Raw genomic sequence first — 23,421 nt, forward strand, 5'->3', positions numbered from 1 at the left:
AAGATACAGAAGTCAACAGCGCGCTCAACGCGACCGCATCAAATTTTACTCCTCGGCCGAGCTCGGCCGACGAGTTGGCACGCCCTGCATTCAACCGAAGGACAGTAGTTAGCTCATTAGTTATTCGGCCTGCGCGCCACGTAGGTTCTGTAATTTTTAGAGTCAACAATATCTTATTAACTTTGCATATATTTTTCAAGTATTAATCCCTTCAAGGGGAATCCCATTCCCCAGTTCTCTCTCTGCTGAAATCTCCACCTAGCTCTCTATAATCTTAGTTCTTCAATTTCCATCAACTTAGCTCATATTATTCGTTTCCAACTTTAATGTTTAATTGGGACCTGCTTAATAATTTGCTGATATGTGATTTTTATGGCGGTTTGGGTCCATGGATATGCGATCTTCAGCTTTCAGGTACACTGGTTATTCTGCAATCTGCAATTCATGTACTATCTCTATAGACTTGCTATTCACAGTACTCCTTTGCATTATGTGAGCCCGTTTGTTTGGTAGTATTTTTGTGCTTCGTTTGGTGTCTAGAACTAGATTGAATTTCACACTAGAGACCAAGGTGGATGGGATACGTATCTTTCATAACTAATTCATCTTCTACCTTTAACTTGAACAAAATTTGAAAGTTGACATTCATTTCTTCTTTTGACATGCATTGAATGATTGAATGTAATTAATTATGCATCAAATTCAGTTCAATCTTGGACACCAAGCAAGCCTTTAGAATTACTAAAAGCGCTTTTTTAGATAATCAAAACTTTAACAACATTAGTTACCTCTACAAAATTAACAACATCAACCATGCTACTTTAATTCGAATTGCTAAAACCACTTTCAGATAACTTTATCAGGTTCCTAATGCAAAATTGAAACCGAAGGTATAAGGGCCATCAGCCCGTTAATTAAGGTGGTCCATAATTTGTTCAATAGGAGACAAAACATGAGCTCATTAAGGCAATTGAGCAATAAGTATAACGTCTTTGTAGTAAATGGAGGGCATGCAACATACATTTTCAATTTCTCTTAGCTTTGAGTCTCTTCGGTGGCTTTCAAATCAAGCGCATGCAGAAGCACAAGTCACATTCTTCACGGACTCACCAGTCACAATTACTCACTCTCACATGCACTGTTGCATGTATCGTTCCATTCCAAAAGGCTTCACGGGTCCGCTATGTATTTATTGCAGCATACAGGCGCTAGATATCTCTTGTAATTTTGTACGTATCGGGCATGTTTTGATGCACATCAATCTAATATGTATTAACAAAATTTCAAGCCTATATGTTCACTTTGATTACCATTAATATTCTTTTGATACCCTTTTTCCGTCGGAGTGTTAAGAGTATACCACATTAAATGATAGACGTCTAACTAGCATGACTGCTTAAAAGATGAACTTTTTCATTCACCGTTAATTGGTCTTGAATTAGATACTTATTTTTTTAATAATATGATATGAGAATAAAGTATTCACGTATCCACATGCTCCCATTTCATCCAATAAGGATTGCGAAGTTTGGCCAAAAGACCTGATAAATCTTAGGTCTTGTAGCACCATCACATAATTTTACTTAGTCATGCATACGTGGTACTTGGTACATATGCAATCTTAAGAGCCAGCTAGCCAGACCTAGTTATCATCACATGGATTCACATTGGAACTTGAAACCACTGTTTGTTATATATGCATACATGAATTGCAGTGATTCAGAAGAATCAGATGATGAACATATCAATATCATGCATGCCCCAAACTGAAAGTGCTTTTCATTTCATTCAGCTACAGGGCCGGCAGAAACAGAGAAACGTTTCGCAATTCATATGCAGATGAAGGCCATGTTTCGTCTATGCATGATCGAAAAGCACAAAGAGAGAGTAGAAGTTTGATTTCCATTTGATTTGAGGGTTAAGTAAGGTACGGTGCTTATGGCTTTTGACTCCTGCAATCAACAAATGCTTTTGCTTTTTGTGCCTTTTCATGCACTATATATATTTAAATTAATCTATAGCTTGATCTTTAGCCTATCGCTATGGTGGGATTTAGTTGGAACATGGAACCATGCTTTTTCGGATTTGCATATTGCATTGAGAATAATTAACAATAATCTTTAGATCACTCATCACATATAAACGAAACAAAACCCCCACCCCCACCTCCTCATTCTCATATTTCTCTCGTATCTCGTAGTTTTACGCTACGAAATAAAAAAATAAACAAACACATAATATTAGAGGAAAGCAAGGACAAAAATCAGATCAGATACGAACTTTTAGCCAGAAATCCATGAGGTTCGACATAAGTAACTTATATTGGTACTTCTAAATTGTTTGATAAATAATCCTTTGATCAAATCATAATGCTAGTTTTGCCAATACCAAAATATCTACTTGATAATTCCAAGTTTAATTTCTACTCAAATCCTTGCCAAAAATATCTAAATCCCACTCATCTTTTCTTATCTTTTTTGTGAACGATTTTTTTCTTATCTTTTCATCCTCAATGGTAGAGCAGGTTTTAGCGAGTCCATGTCCAAAATCTTAACATTTTGTCTGGTAATATATTATGTGTTTTCCTTGGGAGATAAGACAGGGCATGTATTAATTTTAGCCGTCCCCAATATTGATTTGGACATTGAGGAATAAAAAGAAGGATATATGACCCCCAACATTTCCTTTTCTTGCACAAACAAATGGAAATATGACTATACAAAGCCAATATTGGTTTCTTTTCAATTTCTTTGAGAGGACAAAACACAACTTCAATGGTACTACAAAAAGAGGTTAACACAACTCATTTGAAAAGCTATATGTTTGGAGGGACAACACTTAACAAAATAGAAGTGTCTGTATATAATTTGCAGTTAAATTTCAATTTGACACGTTTGCACAATAAGTTGTTTCAATATAAGTGTCAGTTTGTAATTTGCAACAAACAGCGGCCATACGAAATTGTCTCTAAGAAACAAGTTTAGAAAGCCAAACATGCACCAAACCTAATATTATAATTATAATTAATCCAATGGGATTATTTTTTGTGTGAAAACTAATCCAATGGCCCATAATTGTGACATCGCAACCAACCATTTGGAGAGGGAGCAGTTTGAGCTTTGAAGACAACATGAATGTTCATCAAAATCTTGTAGTTTGAGCTTAGGATGATTGGTCTTTAAGCATAAAGAATTCACCGTTGGATTATTATCCGGCAGTGATCCTCATCATCCAATCATTTTCTCATGAGCCATGAGTAAATTTAAGACTCCAGTACGACGACCTGAGCATGATGGGCACATCATTGTATTTAAAAGTACGATGGCAAATATTATATGATGCTAAATTCACGTTTCTCAGAGTTGTTTTCTGTATTTAAATGCAGATAAAATGAATGACAAATTAATTGCAAATAAATACACAATAAATAATAAAAACTAAGAGGGTCACTTTCAAAGATATTTTTCTTTGTTCGAATCTTGTGCAGCAGCACCACTTTTACTTGTTTGTTGTGCGAATTTTAGCTCTATAAGAATTTGTGGTTTCAATTGATAATCTTTGGTTTAAGCGGGAGTTCAATATTGATTTTCTATGATTATTTATTAGGAGACTTTGTAAATTGGATTTCGACAAAATAAGACATGAATTTCAACATCACTGTAAAAAATAGAGTTATAGAGCTCACTTAGATGTGCTTTTAAAATAACTAAAAGCGTTTTTAAAGAAAATATTTTTGGGTTCCAAAAACACTTTTAGTGTTTTCTGCAAGAAGCACCAGTTATATGCTTCTTCTGAGAAGCACTTTAAGTGATTTTCTAGGACTTACTTACGTTTTTACTAAGGATTCGTTCTAAAAACATTTTCACCAAAAGTGTTTTCAGTCATTTTAAAAGCACATCCAAATGAGCTCATATACATTTTACGAGAGTTATACTAAAAAGGATAATGTGCACCTGAATTATGCATGAATTGATAAAAAGATTAATCCCTAATTTGTGCTATTGTCACTTAGTACTACAATCTAGTGGTATTCCTCCTCACTTGTAAGTGAGAGTTCTTAAGTTCGATTCTCACCAGTAGCGAGTTGGCCTATTGTGAGGCTAAGCCCACTCCTACCCTTAGTGTAGATAATATTGCTTATTCAAAAAAAAAAAAAAATGTAGCTATTATCATAGAAAATTAAAAGGTAAATATTATGAACAATTAAAGCCCTCATAATTAGATTTAATTCTCACCAAAGCGAATTTAAACCATATTACTGCTAACTCATTGTGAGGTTTAATCAACCATTACACCTTTTAGTATCGATAATATTGTTTGTTAAAAAAAAAATATATATATATATATATATATATATATATATATATATATATTCCCTCGTAAGTTCATAACACCCCAAAGTAGTACGTTTGTTGCTCACCAAATTTAAGATTCTAAAATTAGAATTAAAATACGCATTAAACAGACAATTCTAACAGAAAATTCATTTATGCGCACAGAAACTGATAAAACACAATAACACCAAAGCAAACACAAATGGAATGTTACATTCTCATCATCCCAAGATTCTCCACAGCCTCAACTCAAAGGTTGTCTGCAGATTTTCTTGACACTGAGAATTTGAGTAGCGGCCAAGAAAAAGTGGCTTGATTCGGTGCGGTGTGGTCCGCATGTCAGCAATCCCCTGAGAATCTGAGATTCAGTCATGCGCAGCTTCGATTGTAATTCAGTTCCTCAGTGCGACTGATGAAAAGAAAAAGATGGCTTTTTAGTAGTTAAAAAGGTCAACTGCCCCGCATATGCATTCATGCACCAGCATTTCAGTACGGAAAATCCAACAGAAAAAAAGTAAAATCTCTGTTTGCACAATTGTTGTCGCAGTCGCAGGTTGCTTGAAACATGTCTAACCAGACGACCAAATCTTATCTCAGAGCTTCAGCTTCTTCCAGAGCAAAGGGGTCTCCGACTGCTGCGAGACCGGCAAGAGCAAAGTCGGTGTCCCCAGATGTGAATTCAGAGAGTTCGAGTAGTACGAGGAGAGCTCTTCAGCTCAGCAACAAGCCGAAATCTGGGGAGTTGGTGTTGGGATCTCAGAAAAGCAAGGAACTTGAGGAGATTAAGGTTGTGGCTCGGACCCGAAATCGCCAGGCCGCCGAGCAGTTCTCGAGAACGCGGCGGCTGAGGGCGGTGGAATCCAATTCCAAGAGAGATGCTCTGAATGAAGACGACCCACATGGGAAAAACAGAGAATTGCAGGAAAAGCTGGAGATGAGTGAGAGTTTGATCGCCGGGCTGCGGGCAGAGGTGGTGGCGCTGAAGGCGGAGCTGGATAAGACTCAAGGTTTTAACATGGAGCTGCAGTCGCAGAACGAAAGCCTCTCTCGGAATCTCGCCGCTGCTAAGGCAAAGATTTCAGCCTCTCCCTCTCCTGAACAGGTAAAGACTCTTTAACTTTCATGGTCTGTAATTGTTTTCTTTACACAAGCGATATTCTACTTTAAACTAATCTAAATTGCACGCGTTGGAACTCCGGTACATAGAGAGCGCATCTGCTCTAGCCAACACGTCTGGTCTGTAATTATTTTCCATGAAAAAGGCGAATCTTGATTGTGTTCTTTGACACAAAATTCGATTTCTTTGTTGGAAATTGTTGTTTTTTTTTTTTCCGTAATTTTAGCTTCGTGTTCTGTTTTTGTAGAGGGAGACAAATGGAGAGTACCAGAGCCCTAAGTTCAAAGACCTTCAGAAACTCATTGCCAACAAATTAGAACGCTCAGTAGTTCAGAAAGATGCAGTCAATGAAACAAGTCCTCCTGTTAAAGCACCACCTCCTCCGCCACCAAAATCTGCAATTCCTAGAGTTTCCGCCACCCAATGCGGACCACCACCACCACCCCCACCTCCACCATCACTTCGGCTCCGACCCCCGCCCCCACCCCCACCCCAGTCCTCTGTGAGAGCAACTGGCGGTACCACTCAGAAGGCTCCAGCACTCGTAGAATTTTATCACTCGCTGAGGAAGCAAGAGGTGAAGAGGGATTCTCCGGAATCTCGAAACCATCTTAAACCGGCAGCTACTAGTGCACATAATAGCATTGTCGGAGAAATTCAAAACCGTTCAGCACATCTTTTAGCTGTAAGCATTAAAGATTTTGATTATCTTATTGCTTCTTTTGTCTCTGCTGAATTTCGCTCGAAGTTTGAATCATTGTCCAATGACATTTTTTGTTCCAGATAAAAGCAGACGTTCAAACAAAAGGAGAGTTCATCAATGACCTTATCCAGAAAGTGCTGGCTGCAGCATATACCGATATAGAAGATGTCCTAATGTTTGTGGATTGGCTTGATGTTGAACTCTCATCTTTGGTAATTTCTAATTCCTAATTTCCTAACATCAGCGAAGAATCTTATTTAACGCACCATCCATGAGTAGAAGTCGAAATTTTCTAGATCAGTTGCAACTTATGTTAAGATGGTAGACTGGTAGGCTTTCGTTGGGATTCAGCTCATCTTGCATTAGTTTTTTCCGTTTAAGAGGGGATAGCAGACATTAATTTTACATCACCAAGAGTTTGGAAAATTTTGAAACTTTGTACTCCTAGATTGTTTTGGCAGATGCTTAATTGGTCCAGAGATTCAGAGATAATGTGTCGCTAAATCTAACATCTTCGTGCCTTCAACAGGCAGATGAACGGGCTGTCCTAAAGCATTTCAAGTGGCCTGAGAGGAAAGCTGATGCCATGCGAGAAGCTGCAATTGAATATCGTGACCTTAAACTGTTAGAAAGTGAGATTTCTTGTTATAAGGATGACACTGACATTCCATGTGCAGCTGCCTTGAAGAAGATGGCTGGCTTATTAGACAAGTAAGAACTATGTGAAATATCTTCTGCACTCATTAAAAATATACCACTTTCCAGGCTTAGAATGCTAATGTTGCTCTCTATTGTCTCATTGTTTAAGGTCCGAGCGAAGCATACAACAGTTAATTAAGTTAAGAAATTCAGTTATGCGTTCTTATCAGGAATTGAAAATCCCAACTGATTGGATGCTCGATTCAGGGATTGTGAGTAAGGTATGCCTTTTTTTTTGTGTTTTATAAAATATTGGAGTCTATAAGGAAATCGTGTAGTTAATTTAAGAACTAAAGAATTTCAGCATGGCGAAAACCTTTTAAGTATCTTCATTTCTTTGGTAGATTAAACTTGCTACGGAGCCACATCTGCACATCTCCACTGTTCTTAGTGACTAACTCTGTTTTATCTCATCACCTGTCAACCGATGCCATGAATAGTTTTAAAGCCTTCTGCTCATCTTTATTTAGTCACTGGTTCGGAAATTGCTCGTATTTACATTTTATTTGAGGTGAACTGAAGTAATCCCAAATGGTGCAGATAAAGCGGGCTTCCATGAATCTGGCTAATATTTACATGAAGAGAGTGACGTTGGAGCTTGAATCCATTCGGAATTCAGATAGAGAGTCAAGTCAAGAATCTCTTCTGCTTCAGGGTGTGCATTTTGCATATAGGGCTCACCAGGTAATTCCTGAGTTAGCATTTTCTATGTTGTTAGTAGCTATGGTATGGAAAGTAACGGCAATTAAATCGGGTTGTTTTTCCCTCACAGTAGGTGTATGGAGACTGGACATATGATGAATTTCAGGACTATATTTTTGTTGTGTGAGGCAGTATTCTGGTGGTTTGGACAATTTTAACGAACCAAAACTTTAAAAGATCTTCAAGCATATTATAATTTTAGAAGTCGAATTCACATATGAATCACCATGGAATGATTTGTAGACTTTCTTCTTGATCTTTCAAGCATGCCCTTGCTTAACATCCTCCCTTTTTCACCCCTCTGATCTCCTATATCATGAAATTCTCTTCTCATTATGTTTCCTGGTACGCGTGTCTGCAGTTTGCCGGGGGTCTCGACTCTGAAACGTTATGTGCTTTCGAAGAAATAAGGCAGCGAGTACCGGGACACTTAGGAGGCTCCCGAGAGCTATTGGCAGGCATAGCATCTTCCTAACAAACTACAATGAGAGACTTGTTGCAGCCTGTACTACTGTAATTAAAGTTAAAGGATTAATTAACTACCTTTCTCTTCTGTTACCCTTGGATTTTTTAAAGTTCGCAAGAACCCCATCTCCCAGCTGCAAACAGAAACTGAATAATCCGACCCAAAAAGGTTTACGATCAATTTTTGTGAAGCGTTGAGAAGTGAGCGGTGACTCGGGATGCCCCTAAAACGGGCTTTTACTGTCAGGGTTCGATTCCCCCCGAAGCTCCTACTACTGTATCAACTGACTATGGTAACAGATACCGTAAAAGATGCCTACGGATTATATACTTTCAGTCTGCTTTTTTGTGTGTAAACATCAAACAATCTTGACTGCATATTTAATCGCCCTTTTGTTTCGTAATAAGATATCCATAGATTGTGATTAGTTTAATCTAAAGAAATTTATAAATTTAGCACGGGTGTGTTTGAAACTGTTAGCGTGAGTCAATATTAGGAAAAATAGGGAATGTAAATAATAGGAGTCCTTTATTAAGTAGGTTTGTGTATATTTTATTTGTTTCCTTGTAAAACTATAATAGTACTGATGTATATATATTTCTAAACAAGTAATACAAGAAAATATTCCGTAAAAGTTCTATTTGGTATCAAGAGCGCCGAAACCCTAGTTTTTTTTTTTTTTTCTCTTCCGCTGTGCTTGGGTGACTGTTTTTCTGCAAATTTTCTGTAGAAAACAGTGGTACTGTGTGTGTGGTATTGCTGCGTGCAGTGTGGTTTTTCTGCAGTGTTTTTTCTGCAATTTTTCTGCAGCAAACAGTGTTGCTGTGTGTATGGTATTGCTGCGTGCAGTGTGGTTTTTTCTGCAGTGTTTTTTCTGCAGCAAACAGTGTTGCTGTGTGTGTGGTATTGCTGCGATCTCTGCTGTGTTTTTTTCTGCAATTTTTCTGCAAAAAAAGGTGTGATCCGTGAGGGTGTTTTTGGTGATTTGGTGAGCAACTTCTCTGCACAGTTTTTTGTCTGTGTGGTGTGGTTGCGTGTACGTAGTATCGTGTTGTTTGTTTGTGGATTGCTGTGCTGTTGGGTTTGAGCCTTTTTTCGAATCCAATAGGTCACGGGTTCGACTCCGGCGGAAGTTGTTGTTGCTTGTTTGTTCTTGCAACGTGTGGTTCCGTAATTGGTAGGGTGCTGTGATTGCCGTGTACTTGTGATTGTCATTTTTGCGTATTATTAAATGGCAAATACAGGTTGGATTTTAGATTCTGGTGCAACGGATCATATGACATATGATAAAAATATGTTTCAATACATGACCACATCTCACAGGAAAAATATATCAACTGCCAATGGTACTTTGGCACCCGTGTGTGGTGCCGGCACTGTGCATCTTACCCCTACACTTCCCCTACATCATTGCTTGCTTGTTCCTTCTTTATCCCATCATCTGTTATCCATACCACAGGTTACTGAACAATTGGATTGTGTTGTTCTAATGTATCCATCATTTTGTCTCCTTCAGGATATTCAGACCAAGGAGATAATTGGGCGTGGCACTAAGAGAGAGGGGTTGTACTATGTGGACGACGTCGTTTCTGGCAGAGCTAATGCGGTTCGAGCGTCCCGGTCTAGTAATTTACAAGAAGTGTGGTTGTTGCATCGTCGGTTAGGGCATGCATCTTTTGGGTATTTACGGCGTATGTTACCTAGTCTATTTAGTGGCATAAATGAATCAGACTTACATTGTGAAGTATGTATTCTTGCTAAAAGCCATCGGGCTTCGTTTCCTCCTAGTATGAATAAAAGAGCTTTACCGTTTGAACTTGTGCACTCTGATGTTTGGGGACCATCTCCTGTTGTTACTTCTTCTGGGATTAAGTGGTTTGTTACGTTTGTTGATGATTGCACTCGTATGACGTGGTTATATGTGGTGAAAAATAAGAGTGATGTTGGTATGGTATTCCGAACCTTTTCTCAAATGATTCGGACACAATACTTATCTGTAATTAAAGTTCTTCGTTCTGATAATGGTGGTGAGTATCTTAATTGTGAGTTGTCGGAGTTTCTTTGTGATCAAGGCATTCTCCATGAAACAACCTGTCCCTATACTCCACAGCAAAATGGAGTGGCTGAACGGAAAAATCGCCATATCTTAGAAACGGCACGTGCTCTACTTCTGGGCGCGTCTGTTCCTAAGATTTTTTGGCCTGAAGCAGTTACTTATGCGGTCTACGTGATTAATCGTATGCCCTCTCGGGTGATTGACTTTCGAACTCCTCTTCAAGTTCTCACTCAACATGTTCAGGTGATGTCTACTCATACTCTCAAGCCCCGGGTATTTGGTTGTGTGGCTTATGTGCATATTCCGAAAATTCATCGCACTAAGTTGGATCCGTGTGCCCTTCGATGTGTGTTTGTTGGTTTCTCATCTCACCAAAAAGGATATAAATGTTATCACCCTGAGACTCGGCATATGTATGTTACTATGGATGTGACCTTTTCTGAATCGGAGTTTTTTTATGCCCCCGTATCTTCATCTTCAGATCACCAGGGGGAGAGCTCTAGTGGTGATCTGGAATGGTTGGACGTGCCAGAAAATACTGTGGTTGATGTTGAGGCCGTGCATGCTGGTGCCGTGCCTAATGCGGCAGTGATCATACATGCCGTGCCAGAAAATACTGTGGTTGATGTTGAGGCCGTGCATGTTGGTGCCGTGCCTAATGCGGCAGTGATCATACATGCCGTGCCAGAAGTTGCTGCCGAGAGCAGCATGCAGTCAGAAGCAAAAGATGCCGAGAGTGATCCACAGTCAGGACAGTTCATTGTTGAGCCTACTTGTGTAACCCCCTCTCTCTCTAGCTCCACGGTGATGCCCAATGATTCTTCTCTGAATAAACCTGAGGTAAGTATTGTGGATGATTATGTAACTAATGCAAGTACTGATGTAAATACATATAAGCTGCCACCGAGACAAAATCGGGGTGTGCCACCTGACAGGTTTTCTCCGGAAGGCAAAGTAAAGTATCCGATAGCCAACTATGTCTCATGCAATGGTCTTGCACCAGAGCGTAAGACCTTGATAGACAATATGGAGGCTATTCGAGTACCAACTCGTGTGGATGAGGCTCTAAAGGATCCAAAGTGGGCAAATGCAATGGATGAAGAAATGTTGGCGTTACAGAAGAATAATACCTGGGAGGTGACGTCCTTGCCGGAGGGAAAAAAAACAGTTGGATGCCGGTGGGTGTTTACTGTCAAATACAAAGCCGATGGATCAATAGACAGGTACAAAGCAAGGTTGGTAGCTAAAGGATACACCCAAACATATGGTGTAGATTATCAAGAGACGTTCTCTCCGGTTGCCAAGATGAATACGGTACGTGTTCTGATTTCTTTAGCTGCTAATATGGACTGGCCATTAAAACAGTTTGATGTGAAAAATGCTTTTCTCCATGGGAACTTGGAGGAAGAAGTATATATGGATTTTCCTCCTGGGTACAGTGCTGGTAGAAGTACCGAAGTATGCCGGTTGCGTAAGTCTCTTTATGGGCTGAAGCAATCGCCTCGTGCATGGTTTGATAGGTTTACTCAAGTTATGAAAAAAATTGGGTATTATCAGAGTCATTCTGATCATACATTGTTCGTTAAACGGAGACAGAAAAAAGTGACAGCCTTAATCATCTATGTAGATGACATGATTATTACTGGGGATGATTGTGATGAGATTTCAAGGCTGCAGAGAAATCTTGCGGCTGAGTTTGAAATGAAGAACCTAGGGGATTTGAAGTATTTTCTTGGAGTCGAAGTTGCTCGATCTTCGAAAGGTATTTTCTTGTCACAACGTAAGTATGTTTTGGATTTGTTAAAAGAAACTGGTATGCTGGGATGTAAGCCAGTTGATACTCCTATTGTTGAAAAACATCATCTATGTTTGGATCCGAATCAGAAATCGGTTGATAAGGGGAGATATCAGAGACTTGTAGGGAGACTAATTTATTTGGCTCATACACGACCAGATATTGCCTATGCAGTAAGTGTAGTAAGTCAATTTATGCATTCACCGAGTGAAGATCATATGGCTGCTGTTATGCGTATCTTAGCTTATTTAAAGTCTGCACCTGGAAAAGGAGTTCTCTATCGGAAGCATGGACATTTTAGGATTGAGGGGTTCACGGATGCTGATTGGGCAGGAAGTGTAGGTGACAGACGGTCTACTTCGGGATATTTTACTTTTGTAGGAGGCAATTTAGTCACATGGAGAAGTAAGAAACAGAAGGTAGTATCAAGATCCTCGGCTGAGGCCGAGTATCGAGGGATGGCTCACGGCATTTGTGAGATTCTCTGGCTTCGAAAGCTTCTTGAGGGGCTTGGGTTCAAGCCAAAGGAAACCATGAGACTATACTGTGATAATAAGTCAGCAAGAGATATAGCTGATAATCCGGTACAGCATGATAGGACAAAACATGTGGAAGTTGATCGACATTTTATTAAAGAGAAGCTTGAAAGGAAGATTGTGTCAATACCTTTTGTGAAGTCAGAGGAGCAACTTGCAGACGTTCTAACTCATGCAGTATGTAGTCGAAGGTTTGATGACTCACTTGTCAAGTTGGGCATGTGTGATATCTATGCACCAACTTGAGGGGGAGTGTTAGCGTGAGTCAATATTAGGAAAAATAGGGAATGTAAATAATAGGAGTCCTTTATTAAGTAGGTTTGTGTATATTTTATTTGTTTCCTTGTAAAACTATAATAGTACTGATGTATATATATTTCTAAACAAGTAATACAAGAAAATATTCCGTAAAAGTTCTATTGAAACATGGTTCTACCTGTACGTTGCCAATGTTGAACCATTGTTGCTGGTAAGAATGTTGGTTGGCTGGAACTTGGCATTGCCTTTTGTCCCACGTTGTTTGTCTTGCTGTCAGCCTTTGGGTATGAGTGTATAGCATACGTTTACTAACACATGAATCAAAAAATGATTTTATTTACACTCGTTACATATTTCATTTAATCAAGTCCGTTATTTTTATTTTATTTATTCAATCGGATCACAAAAAAAAAAAAAAAAAAAAAAGATTAAATAAAAAAAGCTGGTGTGCAAAATTTGACTCAATAGTCAAAGCATGCTAAACCTTCTAAATTCACTATAAGAAATGTTATCGACATTCTCTCAAAAGTGAAATTCTCAATATACTCTCTGTCACCGCATAGTTTAACATCAATTTATGGACCAATATTTTAAAACATTATGCAAAAAACCCATCAAGAGACCCACTTTTGAGTGGCGTTTATCATTATGAATTATCTATGAGGTGACGAAGAATCTATAGAGAGTCTTAAACAATCTTGGTCATTTAGTATTTTGGGTTATTATATAAAATGTGGGTTTTTATAACTAAGTTAGTTAAAGATGGAATTTGTTATTGACGCTATAAAAATTTAACTATGTATAACAAATTTTTTGAGGGTAAATTACTTTCTACCCCTTAGGTTTGGGGTTGATTTCAATTCTTTACAACATTTTTAAAACATTTCATTTTCATACCTTAAGTATTATTTTATTTCAATTTAATACATATGTTAGAAAATCCATTAAGTGATGACATTGCAAATATGATATCCACATTTATGCTGATGTGACTACCAAATTTATGTCACGTAACAAAAAAATAATTTTTTTATACATTTAAAAATAATTAATTAAACAAAAGTTATTAAAAAAATAAAAAAAAAAAGACACAAACAAACCCAGAAACCCATCCCTTCCCCTTCCCCGCAACCCCCTCCTCCATCTCCTACCATCGGATACATCGAAAGGTGAAGGCTTTACCCTATTCGCGTGGACAACAGAAAACTGCCGCAAGCTTCCAGATGCCCTACACCCGCCATTCCACGTCATCATCAGCCAATTACAAACGTCCGCGTGGCTCTAACATTAAAACCAAGCCTTCTTCAGCGTTCCCTCCTCTCTCTCTTCTCCCTTCAAGGAAAGCTACCCAGACGCAAGCTCTGATCTTTACTATTTAAAACGACGGTCTCTTAATCCGTTTCCTTTGCAATACTAAAACTGTTTATTCTTCCATACGGTGCGTTTTGTGGGTTTACAGTTTCCAAATTTTCATAATCGTGTTTGAAGAGCCATGGAGGTCTCGGCGCCGTTTCCCGCCAAGTTCCGTGCTTTTCCGCTGCTAAAATCGACACCACCGCCCGTTCTTGTACGACTTCGTTTAGCTGCGAGCTTCGCGGTCTGGGTCGCAGAGAATTTGGAGTTTCGTTGATAACCAGAAGGCCTCGCCGGCATTTGAATTCTGGGTTTAGCGACGACGGACGTTTACAGTATTATCAGGTGGGTCCCATGTGCAGTGGTATGAAAGAGAAGGAGAAGGAGATCAAGAAGAAGGTGAAGTTGCTCAAAGGGTTGCCGAAGGACTTGGCGGCGTATTCTCAGATGGGTTTTGGACCTTTGGATTCTCAGGAGGGTTTGGCCCCTCAATTTCAGGGGAAGCTGATCTCGGTATGTTTCTGTTCGTTTGACTTTTATATCTATAATTTTATTCATGTCTGTAATTATACTTGAATTGGGCTTTTTATGTGTTCCCCTTCGGATTTTCATGGTAAAAATCCAATCTTTGTACTGTGAATTTTGCAACTCTACATTTTGAAAGTAGTTTTTTTTTTTAACTTAACATAGCTTAGATCGTATCTCAATTTGTAAGAGTTCGAATCTTGTGGGAAGAATGAGTCAGATGTGTTTTAATTTTCGCTAAATTGGGTTCTGGTACTCATGATTTATTGAGCTGAAGTGATTAAATGCGTAATTTTCTCTATCTGCAGGAAGGTGCAGAGGAATTATTGTTAAAACAATTGGAACAGCTGAGAGCAGAGGAGAAGGAATTGAAGAAGAAGAGGAAAGAAGAGAAGGCTAGGTTTAAAGCCGAGCGGATGAAAACCATGGTTGACAGTGAATCATCGTCATCTTTATCATCTGAATCGAGTGGCAGTGAGTGCGGGGATGCGGTAGACATGAAGCGCCTGCAAACTGAAGTCCCAGCGCAACCGATGGTGGATGTTTTGCAGCCATTCGCTCATCAAGAAGGGGCATCGTTGACCATACTGAGCTCGCTAGCAACTCATCAAGAGAACACAACTGTGGATAATGGCATTGAACTTGGGATATTACAGATTGGTCAGAAGGCGGAATGCTGCAATGGAACTAGTACTAGTTGCAGTAGCAGTGGTAGTATTGGCGTTGATGACGCAGTAAGTAGCTCAGTTGTCGGAGTATCTGCGAAGAGGATTGAGGTGTGCATGGGAAACAAGTGCAAGAAATCAGGAGTCGGAGCATTGTTGAAAGAATTTGAGAGGCAGATGGTTGTTGAAGGGACTGTTGTACGGGTCAAGTGTATGGGAAAATGCAAAAATGGCCCTAATGTGAGGGTTTCGAGCACCATAGATGGGATTCAATCTGAAGGAATGGATGATTCGATTAGAACTCCGACAAATCCTTTGTACATTGGAGTTGGCATGGAAGATGTGAGCCTCATTGTGGCTAATTTAATTGGTGAAGACAGCAAGGAATTGTAGCTTGTTCCTGCAGCTTAGGTTTAGCTTTTTTATTGGTCTGCAAGGGATATGGCATTGGATTGGTTTGTTTTTTGGTGTAATGTATGTCTTGTGACTTTTAAGTTTGCACTTTTACTGTCATGCCCACAGGTCCCAGTTCTTTTTAACTTTTTATCTTTTTGTTACTGTAAATGTAAATAGATAGGCAGTGTATCTGCAATTACTACGTACTAGTTAATCACACGTCTTTTTTCCTGCTTGCATTTTCCTTTATTTATGACCATCTGATTGAATCAATCAAGTGAAAACACAAACGAGACCAAGCACGAGCAAATGGTGTGCTGGTTATAATTTTCCTTTTAATCTGTTTTTCTGTGAGAACAAATAATAGATGGATGATGCAAGTATTCAATAATTTCAATGAAAAACTAGTCGTACAGCTAATTAACACGTGAAATACGCTCAGAAACGTGATCATATTTGATTAAATTTCTGATCTGGTTGGTATTGTTGAGCACGTAACTTTACTTGCAAGACACGGTGGGATTTGGTCTCACTTTGATGCGAATATTAGTTATTTGACAACAAAAAATTTGGATCCACTTATTCGGCTTATATATATATATATATATATATATATATATATATATATATTTTCACTCTAATGAGGAATTTGAACTAGGAATCTTTTTTTTAATCGGGATTTAACATGAGGTCAACTTTTAGAAAGAAAACTATAATATCATCCTTAGAATACTTTTTTCTTTTTCTTCAGTATCGTTTGTATAAAAAAAAATTGTTATAAAGTCTAAAACTAGAAAGAAAAAAAATCCTTGTTAAAAAAAAAAAAAAAAAAAAAAAAGATAATGATTCCCATGGACTAACTATAAAACAAAATATATGCTTTAGTACAAAAGGAAAAACCTAACGATGGTCAATTGAGTTTCTTGGGTACCACGCTTCTCATTAAAAAAATAATCTAAAACAAAAATAACAGACCTAAAACCTTAATGCCTATATAAAGTCCTAGCAGCCTCTCTGCCCACAGCAGTTGCCGAAAAAAAAACAAGAGAGGAGGTAAGACACCCTCGATGGTTTCGCTCAAGTTCCAGAAGAGGCTGGCCTCCAGCGTCCTCAAGTGCGGTAGCGGCAAGGTCTGGCTCGACCCCAATGAAGTCAGCGAGATGTCGATGGCCAACTCTCGCCAGAACATAAGGAAGTTGGTCAAGGATGGCTTCATCATCAGGAAGCCGACCAAGATCCACTCGCGCTCTCGTGCACGTCGCATGAATGAGGGTAAGAGAAAGGGACGTCACTCTGGATATGGTAAGCGCAAGGGTACCAGGGAGGCAAGGCTTCCTACCAAGATCCTTTGGATGAGAAGGATGCGGGTGCTCAGGCGGTTACTACGCAAGTACCGTGAGTCGAAGAAGATTGACAAGCACATGTATCATGACATGTATATGAAGGTTAAGGGTAATGTTTTTAAGAATAAGAGAGTGTTGATGGAGAGCATTCACAAGTCAAAGGCTGAGAAGGCCAGAGAGAAGAGTCTGTCTGATCAGTTCGAGGCTAAGCGGGCAAGGAACAAGGCTGGCAGAGAGAGGAAGCACGCCAGGAGAGAGGAACGCTTGGCTCGGGGACCTCAAGAGAAAGCACCAGCAACCGCTGCCCCAGCTGCAGCTCAACCACTTTCCTAAAAATTCCCTAAGCATTTGAAAATTAAGAAAATGCGCCTAAACTTGATTAGGCTCCTGTCCAAATCCACCTAGAAATCCGCTTAGGTCGCGACTTTTACTTGGACAGAAAATAAATAACTTTCATTTGCCTTTGATTTTGTTTAGTAAATTGTAAGAGACTTGTTGAACTTAGATAACACACATTATTTGTTTGTTCTCCATATTTTCATTATGTTTTAATACTTTATAATTTATATGTCATCTATTTTGCAATTTATGTATCCAATGCAATTATGTATTTTTTAAGTATAAGCAGACACTTGAGCTCAACCGACACAGGTATCCCAATATAATATATGTCATTCTATAGGCTCCGACTAGCGTATAATGTCTTTTAGAACCCTAAGCTCAACTGACACAGGTATCCAAGAAATCAAAGAAGTGAGTGTTGTGTGAGGAGAGCTGATGGATTGACGACTTGTTATTGTCCATAAGTCTTGAGTTACTTTGGTAGATTAGTTTTGACGAGCAAGTTTCTTTGTCTATTTTGTTCTTCGGTATTTAATTTTCTAGTCGAAAGAGAGTTTTCAAAACCGTTGTACTCTGTATGAAGTTTAATTTCTTTTTATCCAAAAAGAAAATATAAAGTCCTAGCTAAGAGCTATAAGGGTATAAAAAGAGTAGCTCGTACGCGAAACAAGTAGCTTTGTCATATTATTAATCAAACTAGAAAATTTAGACGAGCGGATTGTGGAAATTTTGAATCACTTGAACATTTCAAGAAAGAAGATTTGGCAAGGTACACATTATATTTCATATTTTCTTATTTAAAGGCCTAATTTAGAGTTATAATTTCAATTTTTTTTTTAATCATATTACAACTCAAATTGACGCTAATTAATCCTCCTCTCATTCTTCCACCGAGTCAACCTTGGTCCGTAGGGTTTGGTCAATAAGGTAGCTTTGGGGCCAAGCTTATTGTTTGTTTGGGCCGAAGGCCCAAAAGTATCTCAGACAAAGGAATTTCTAGGCAGTAAATTAGGGCAAAAGCCTAATGCGGTACAGTGAGAGCAAAAAAAGTCTTCCAAGTCTGCTGTCTTCTCTCTCTTTCTTTTTTCTCAGAAGTGGAAGGCCACAGCTGCGGAGCCGCAAACGCTACGAACCAGATTCAATTGGGTAAAAACTCAACTTTCCCAGATTGTTATTTCTCTCATTTTGTTTGGGTTAATTTTGCTCTCATTTTGTTTTTCTAGTATTTTTTTTCTGCATTTTTCTTCGTTTCAATCTCGAGTTGTTCAAAAATGGAATCTGGGTTGTTCCTGTTGGATTACATTTGGATTTTTTGTATTATTTAGCAAAAAGAACTGAGCTTTGAGCATAATTCTGCTATCCAGATGTATGAAATTGTCCAAGTTTGTAGATTTATGGTTTTTTTAGCACTGCCCATTGTTGTAATAGTCTTGTATCTGGTATGTGTGGTCTGATATAGGTTAGAGATATCGAAACATGGCGGACCAGGGTGCTAAGAAGTCCAATGCCAAGGGTGGTGAGCTTCGCTATCCCACTTCTCAATTTTCGGGTTCTTGGTGTTTCTGTTGGCTTAGCTTTGATATTAATTTTTCCTGATTTTTAGGAGGGAAAAAGAAGGAGGTGAAGAAAGAAACCGGTCTTGGCCTTTCCAAGAAGAAGGATGAGAATTTCGGAGAGTGGTATTCTGAGGTACCTGTCTTTATCTTTTCTGGGGTTTATTAACTTTATTCAACAATTAAGTAATGAATATGTTTTCTTGTGCTTAGGTCGTTGTTAATAGTGAGATGATCGAATACTATGATATCTCTGGTTGTTATATATTGAGGCCATGGACGATTGCGATATGGGAGACGATGCAAGTAAGCATGCTTTTTCTTGTTTAATCCATTTCATGTTGTTAATGAGTTTTATTTGCTATTAGAACCAGTAAACAATCATCTGGTTCTCAGGATTTTGATAACACGTCCCCAGTCTAGTTCTGAAGTAATCAATTTAAATTTGACTTTGAAGCATGGCGTCAACTGATGTCATCTCATCCCTGTTAATTGACTATTTTCCCTGAATTCATTTCGACACGTGATACTACTTTTTCATTTCCCACCTCTTGTCTTGAGTTTACTTTACATAATCTCATTTTGCACTTATCTAATTAAGTACTGGTGGCTATACATTCATCTCTAATGTCAAAGTTATGAACTTTATCTACCAGTTTTTATGTTCGCAAATTTCTCTAATTCTTTAGAAAATTTATATGTAACTCCATCACAGTTACTCACTTCACACACTGTTACTTTTCAGGCATTCTTTGATGCAGAAATAAAGAAAATGAAGATAAAGAATTGCTATTTCCCTTTATTTGTCTCCCCTGGTGTTCTAGAACGAGAGAAGGATCATATTGAGGGATTTGCTCCAGAGGTGAGATATATGTCATTTGTGTGACATAATTTATTGTGTTACACGTAAATAAGCATATACACATGCTCAGTTGGTGTTGATTATGATTTCTCATTCTAGTTTTCTTTCCCTGTTTTTCTCCTTTGCATGCCCCCTATTTTAGTGTTTAGCGTGCAACCTCACCTTCTATGTGTTTGCCTTGGTTTTTTTGAAATCATATGATTGTGTAATGATAGATTTGTAATTTTCTTGTCACTTTGTGCAAATTTAAGCCTCTTGTTATTCCCCAATCACTGCCACTGTGTTACTCCATGTGTATATTGTTTTTTTTATTTTGGGAATATCTTAATTGTTTTAGACTACCTCTCTTTTCATGCTTTTATTTTCATAAATAGGTTGCGTGGGTCACAAAGTCTGGAAAGTCTGACTTGGAAGTGCCAATAGCAATTCGTCCAACAAGTGAGACTGTTATGTATCCTTATTTTGCTAAGTGGATCAGAGGACACCGCGATTTGCCATTGAAGCTAAATCAGTGGTGCAATGTTGTCCGGTGGGAGTTCAGCAATCCTACACCATTTATCAGGTATTAGCATGTCTCACGGTTTTGGTGTTCTTATACTACTTTCTGTGGTGTTTCGGTAGTATTGACAATAGCATGATGAGTAAAAAACCTTTTTATTTGTTCCGTTTTGTTCTCATAGATATTGAGTTCAGTTCTTGCTTAGTGTTTACCACATATTTAGTCACTGTTTCTAATTGTTCTCTATGTCCGAGGACCTGTCACGGTTTCTAATTGTTCTTTATGTCCGAGGACCATTTTCTTTGAACTCTCTTTTTTTGTACAAGTTTGTTGAATTTGGTTTTTCTTCGTATGGTCTCAGGAGTCGGGAGTTTCTTTGGCAAGAAGGCCATACAGCTTTTGCAACAAAGGCAGAGGCAGATGAAGAGGTAAGGAGCCACTTAGATTACTGTTTCCCCTTTCAGTGCCCTCTTATGTTGCCAATCAAACTTTTAGGACAGAATTGCCTTTTTGCTATGCCTAGTCTGATTCTCACCCATTGTTACCTTTCCTTGAAGATTGCTTTTTGATTATACATCCTGGTTTTAGGTCCTTGAGATATTGGAACTGTACCGGAGGATATACGAGGACTATTTGGCAGTTCCAGTTGTGAAGGGAAAAAAGAGTGAGAATGAGAAATTTGCTGGTGGTCTTTATACTACTAGTGTGGAGGTACTTCATATGTTTTATATATATATATATAATTTGATCTTCCTTCTTATGCCTCTACTATGGTAAGCTTGAGTGTATTAATTAATGCATGCAGGCTTTTATTCCAAATACTGGCCGTGGTGTACAAGGTGCCACCTCACATTGTTTGGGTCAAAATTTTGCCAAAATGTTTGAGATTAATTTTGAAAATGAAAACAGAGAAAAGGGCATGGTTTGGCAAAACTCTTGGGCATACAGCACTCGAACGGTAACTTTGCTCCCTTCTCTTTTCTGTGTTAAAGTTTGATTCAAAGTCTATTCTATGCAAGAACATTTTTTCTTTTCTCTGGGAATTAATTACTCTTGCCATGCATCAAGCACGTTTTTGGTCATCATGCATCAACACAGTACCAATATCTATCTTTTATGCAATTTATTTTTATGTTGACGCAAGTCTGAAACTATTGAACATTCTACCTGGGTAGGTGCATTGTCCATGTTAAGCAACATAATCCTCAGTACCTTAGGCCAATTATTCTCTTTTTGGTGAATAGGATAATATGTTTTTGCTAGTGCACAAAGTTTAACTTAGAGACAATGCTGTGTCTGTCATGTAAAGTTTAACTTAGAGACAATGCATAATGTTTACTATTTCCACCACCAAATGCCAATTTTTTTCTATAATGTCACGCCATTGTTGCTATTACCATCCACATAATGTTGTTATCATTTTTGGTATTTTGTTTAGATTGGAGTGATGGTGATGGTGCACGGAGATGACAAAGGCTTGGTATTGCCACCTAAAGTGGCAGCAATTCAGGCTATTGTGGTTCCAGTGCCTTACAAGGATACTCCTATGGAAGAAATATATGATGCCTGCTTGAAAACTGTGGATACCTTGACTAAAGCTGGTATTCGTGCTGAGGCAGATTTAAGTGACAACCAAACTCCTGGTTGGAAGTATTCACATTGGGAGATGAAAGGTGTTCCTCTAAGGATTGAAATTGGACCAAAGGATCTGCAAAAGAATCAAGTGAGGCCGTTCTTCCATTTAATTCGTTATTTTCTATCTAGTTGCTCATATTTGCTTCTGGTTTTTTGTCCTGTTGAGTTAGTTTGTCATTAGGCCTAGGGGCCTGATTTGCACAGATCTCATGGTTTTATTTCTGGGCCTTATCATGAATGTGAGCTGCTAAAAGCCTAAAGGGCAGGTCCGGTAAAATATTTGGCATATCAGGTTTTTGGCGAGTCTTGTATATTCGAGTATGACATGTTAAGATTTATCTTTATCCTCTTAATATTAGGGTCAGGAGCTGTATGGTGTGTGGACAAGCTAACATTAGTTAAGCTTGTTCCTTACCGTTCTTGGATTAACCCTTGGAGATCGAGGTGTCCAAGACATGGCAAACAATGACATAATTCTTGATTTTAGGTTCGCGTTGTCCGCCGTGACAATTCAGCAAAAGAGGACATTCCTGTGAGCATGTTGGTTGAGCAAGTACAAGACATCTTGGCTAAAATTCACGAAAATCTGTTCAATGTTGCAAAGGAAAAACGAGATGCTTCTATCAAGGTTGCAAAGACATGGGAAGAATTCATGGAAGCTCTAAACCAAAAGAAAATGATCTTGGCTCCTTGGTGTGATGAACAGGTATTGTTATCACTGTCACTTATATTACAATCTATCATCTGGCTTGAAATGCAGTTTCTTGCAAATGTGGATATTTCTCTGTTCTGTTGTAATCTTACGGTTGTGTCTTTATTACACAATGGGGTTGTCAATGTCACGTTAATTTTTTTACTGGTTAGGTTCTTATATCAGCACTCTTTTTGCTGTCATCGTCTTTCCTTTTACTGTTTATTTCATATTTATCAGGAAGTAGAAGAGGACGTGAAAAAACAGACAAAGGGTGAAATCGGAGCAGCCAAGTCACTCTGTACTCCATTTGAGCAGCCCGAGCTTCCTGAAGGTACACTTTTAAAATTACTTAGAAACTTCATAACATTTTTGCAATTTATGATCGGCAGTTATCTCTTTAGCGTTGTGCATTCGTTGCAAAGTAGTGCCGTAGTGTTCAGAAATTGAAAATGGACTTCTGTGCAGGGACACTTTGCTTTGCCTCTGGAAAACCAGCCAAGAAATGGACCTACTGGGGCAGGAGTTACTAGACAACTTTTCAAATTACGCTATTTAATTTTACACACCAACCCCCCCAACCCAACCCCCCCCCCCCCCCCCCAAAACGTTGTTGGGCAAATATTTTACATCCCTATCTGCCTTGAGGGGCGAATTTTTAAATCACTCAAAAATTGTTTTTTCCATGGCGTACGGTCTGTAGTTAATACAACACTTGCAGTATACAATTAGTACGTGAGTGTTATTTTCTCGTCTTCTTTTTCGAACAACGGTATTTGTTTTAGACACTCAGTTGTAGCCATTGTTAAACTGAGCAAGTGCTGAATGCTTTCTTTTCTGGAAAAGCCACCCTTCACATTATCCTCTTCCCTTGGGTGCACATGCTTCGAT

General features: G+C 38.6%; 3 protein-coding genes across 6 annotated transcripts; all 3 read left to right on the forward strand.

Moving 5' to 3' along the window:
- The first annotated feature begins 268 nt into the window (after positions 1–268).
- On the forward strand, positions 269–8,113 carry LOC103950335 (protein CHUP1, chloroplastic). 4 transcript variants are annotated; one of them, XM_048574754.1, is made up of 10 exons: positions 269–414; positions 1,793–1,927; positions 4,500–4,848; positions 4,932–5,436; positions 5,699–6,136; positions 6,235–6,366; positions 6,684–6,865; positions 6,963–7,074; positions 7,385–7,537; positions 7,917–8,113. In XM_048574754.1, exons 3-10 carry the CDS (start codon positions 4,808–4,810, stop codon positions 8,028–8,030), a joined length of 1,677 nt encoding a protein of 558 aa, XP_048430711.1. In that variant the 5' UTR covers positions 269–414; positions 1,793–1,927; positions 4,500–4,807; the 3' UTR covers positions 8,031–8,113. The 4 variants fall into 4 exon arrangements, with proteins under 4 accessions (XP_048430711.1, XP_048430713.1, XP_048430714.1 ...); XM_048574756.1 differs by lacking the exon at positions 269–414 and having other exon boundaries at positions 1,648–1,927; positions 4,500–5,436; XM_048574757.1 differs by lacking the exons at positions 269–414; positions 4,500–4,848 and having other exon boundaries at positions 1,648–1,927; positions 4,882–5,436.
- Positions 8,114–16,242: 8,129 nt separating this feature from the next.
- Positions 16,243–17,569, forward strand: LOC103950337 (60S ribosomal protein L19-3-like). The gene has a single exon (XM_018648217.2). The coding sequence runs from the start codon at positions 16,673–16,675 to the stop codon at positions 17,279–17,281; it is 609 nt and encodes a 202-aa protein (XP_018503733.2). The 5' UTR covers positions 16,243–16,672; the 3' UTR covers positions 17,282–17,569.
- Positions 17,570–18,285: 716 nt separating this feature from the next.
- On the forward strand, positions 18,286–23,391 carry LOC103950341 (proline--tRNA ligase, cytoplasmic). The gene is made up of 13 exons (XM_048574786.1): positions 18,286–18,436; positions 18,750–18,806; positions 18,894–18,979; positions 19,057–19,149; positions 19,589–19,705; positions 20,080–20,267; positions 20,566–20,632; positions 20,793–20,915; positions 21,010–21,162; positions 21,643–21,927; positions 22,327–22,545; positions 22,771–22,864; positions 22,999–23,391. Exons 2-13 carry the CDS (start codon positions 18,767–18,769, stop codon positions 23,061–23,063), a joined length of 1,530 nt encoding a protein of 509 aa, XP_048430743.1. The 5' UTR covers positions 18,286–18,436; positions 18,750–18,766; the 3' UTR covers positions 23,064–23,391.
- Positions 23,392–23,421: the final 30 nt, after the last annotated feature.

Source organism: the organism of the source record quoted next, unplaced genomic scaffold, assembly GCF_019419815.1.
Source record: "Pyrus x bretschneideri cultivar Hongxiangsu unplaced genomic scaffold, Pyrus_bretschneideri_v1 Contig74, whole genome shotgun sequence".
Lineage (NCBI taxonomy): Eukaryota > Viridiplantae > Streptophyta > Magnoliopsida > Rosales > Rosaceae > Pyrus > Pyrus x bretschneideri.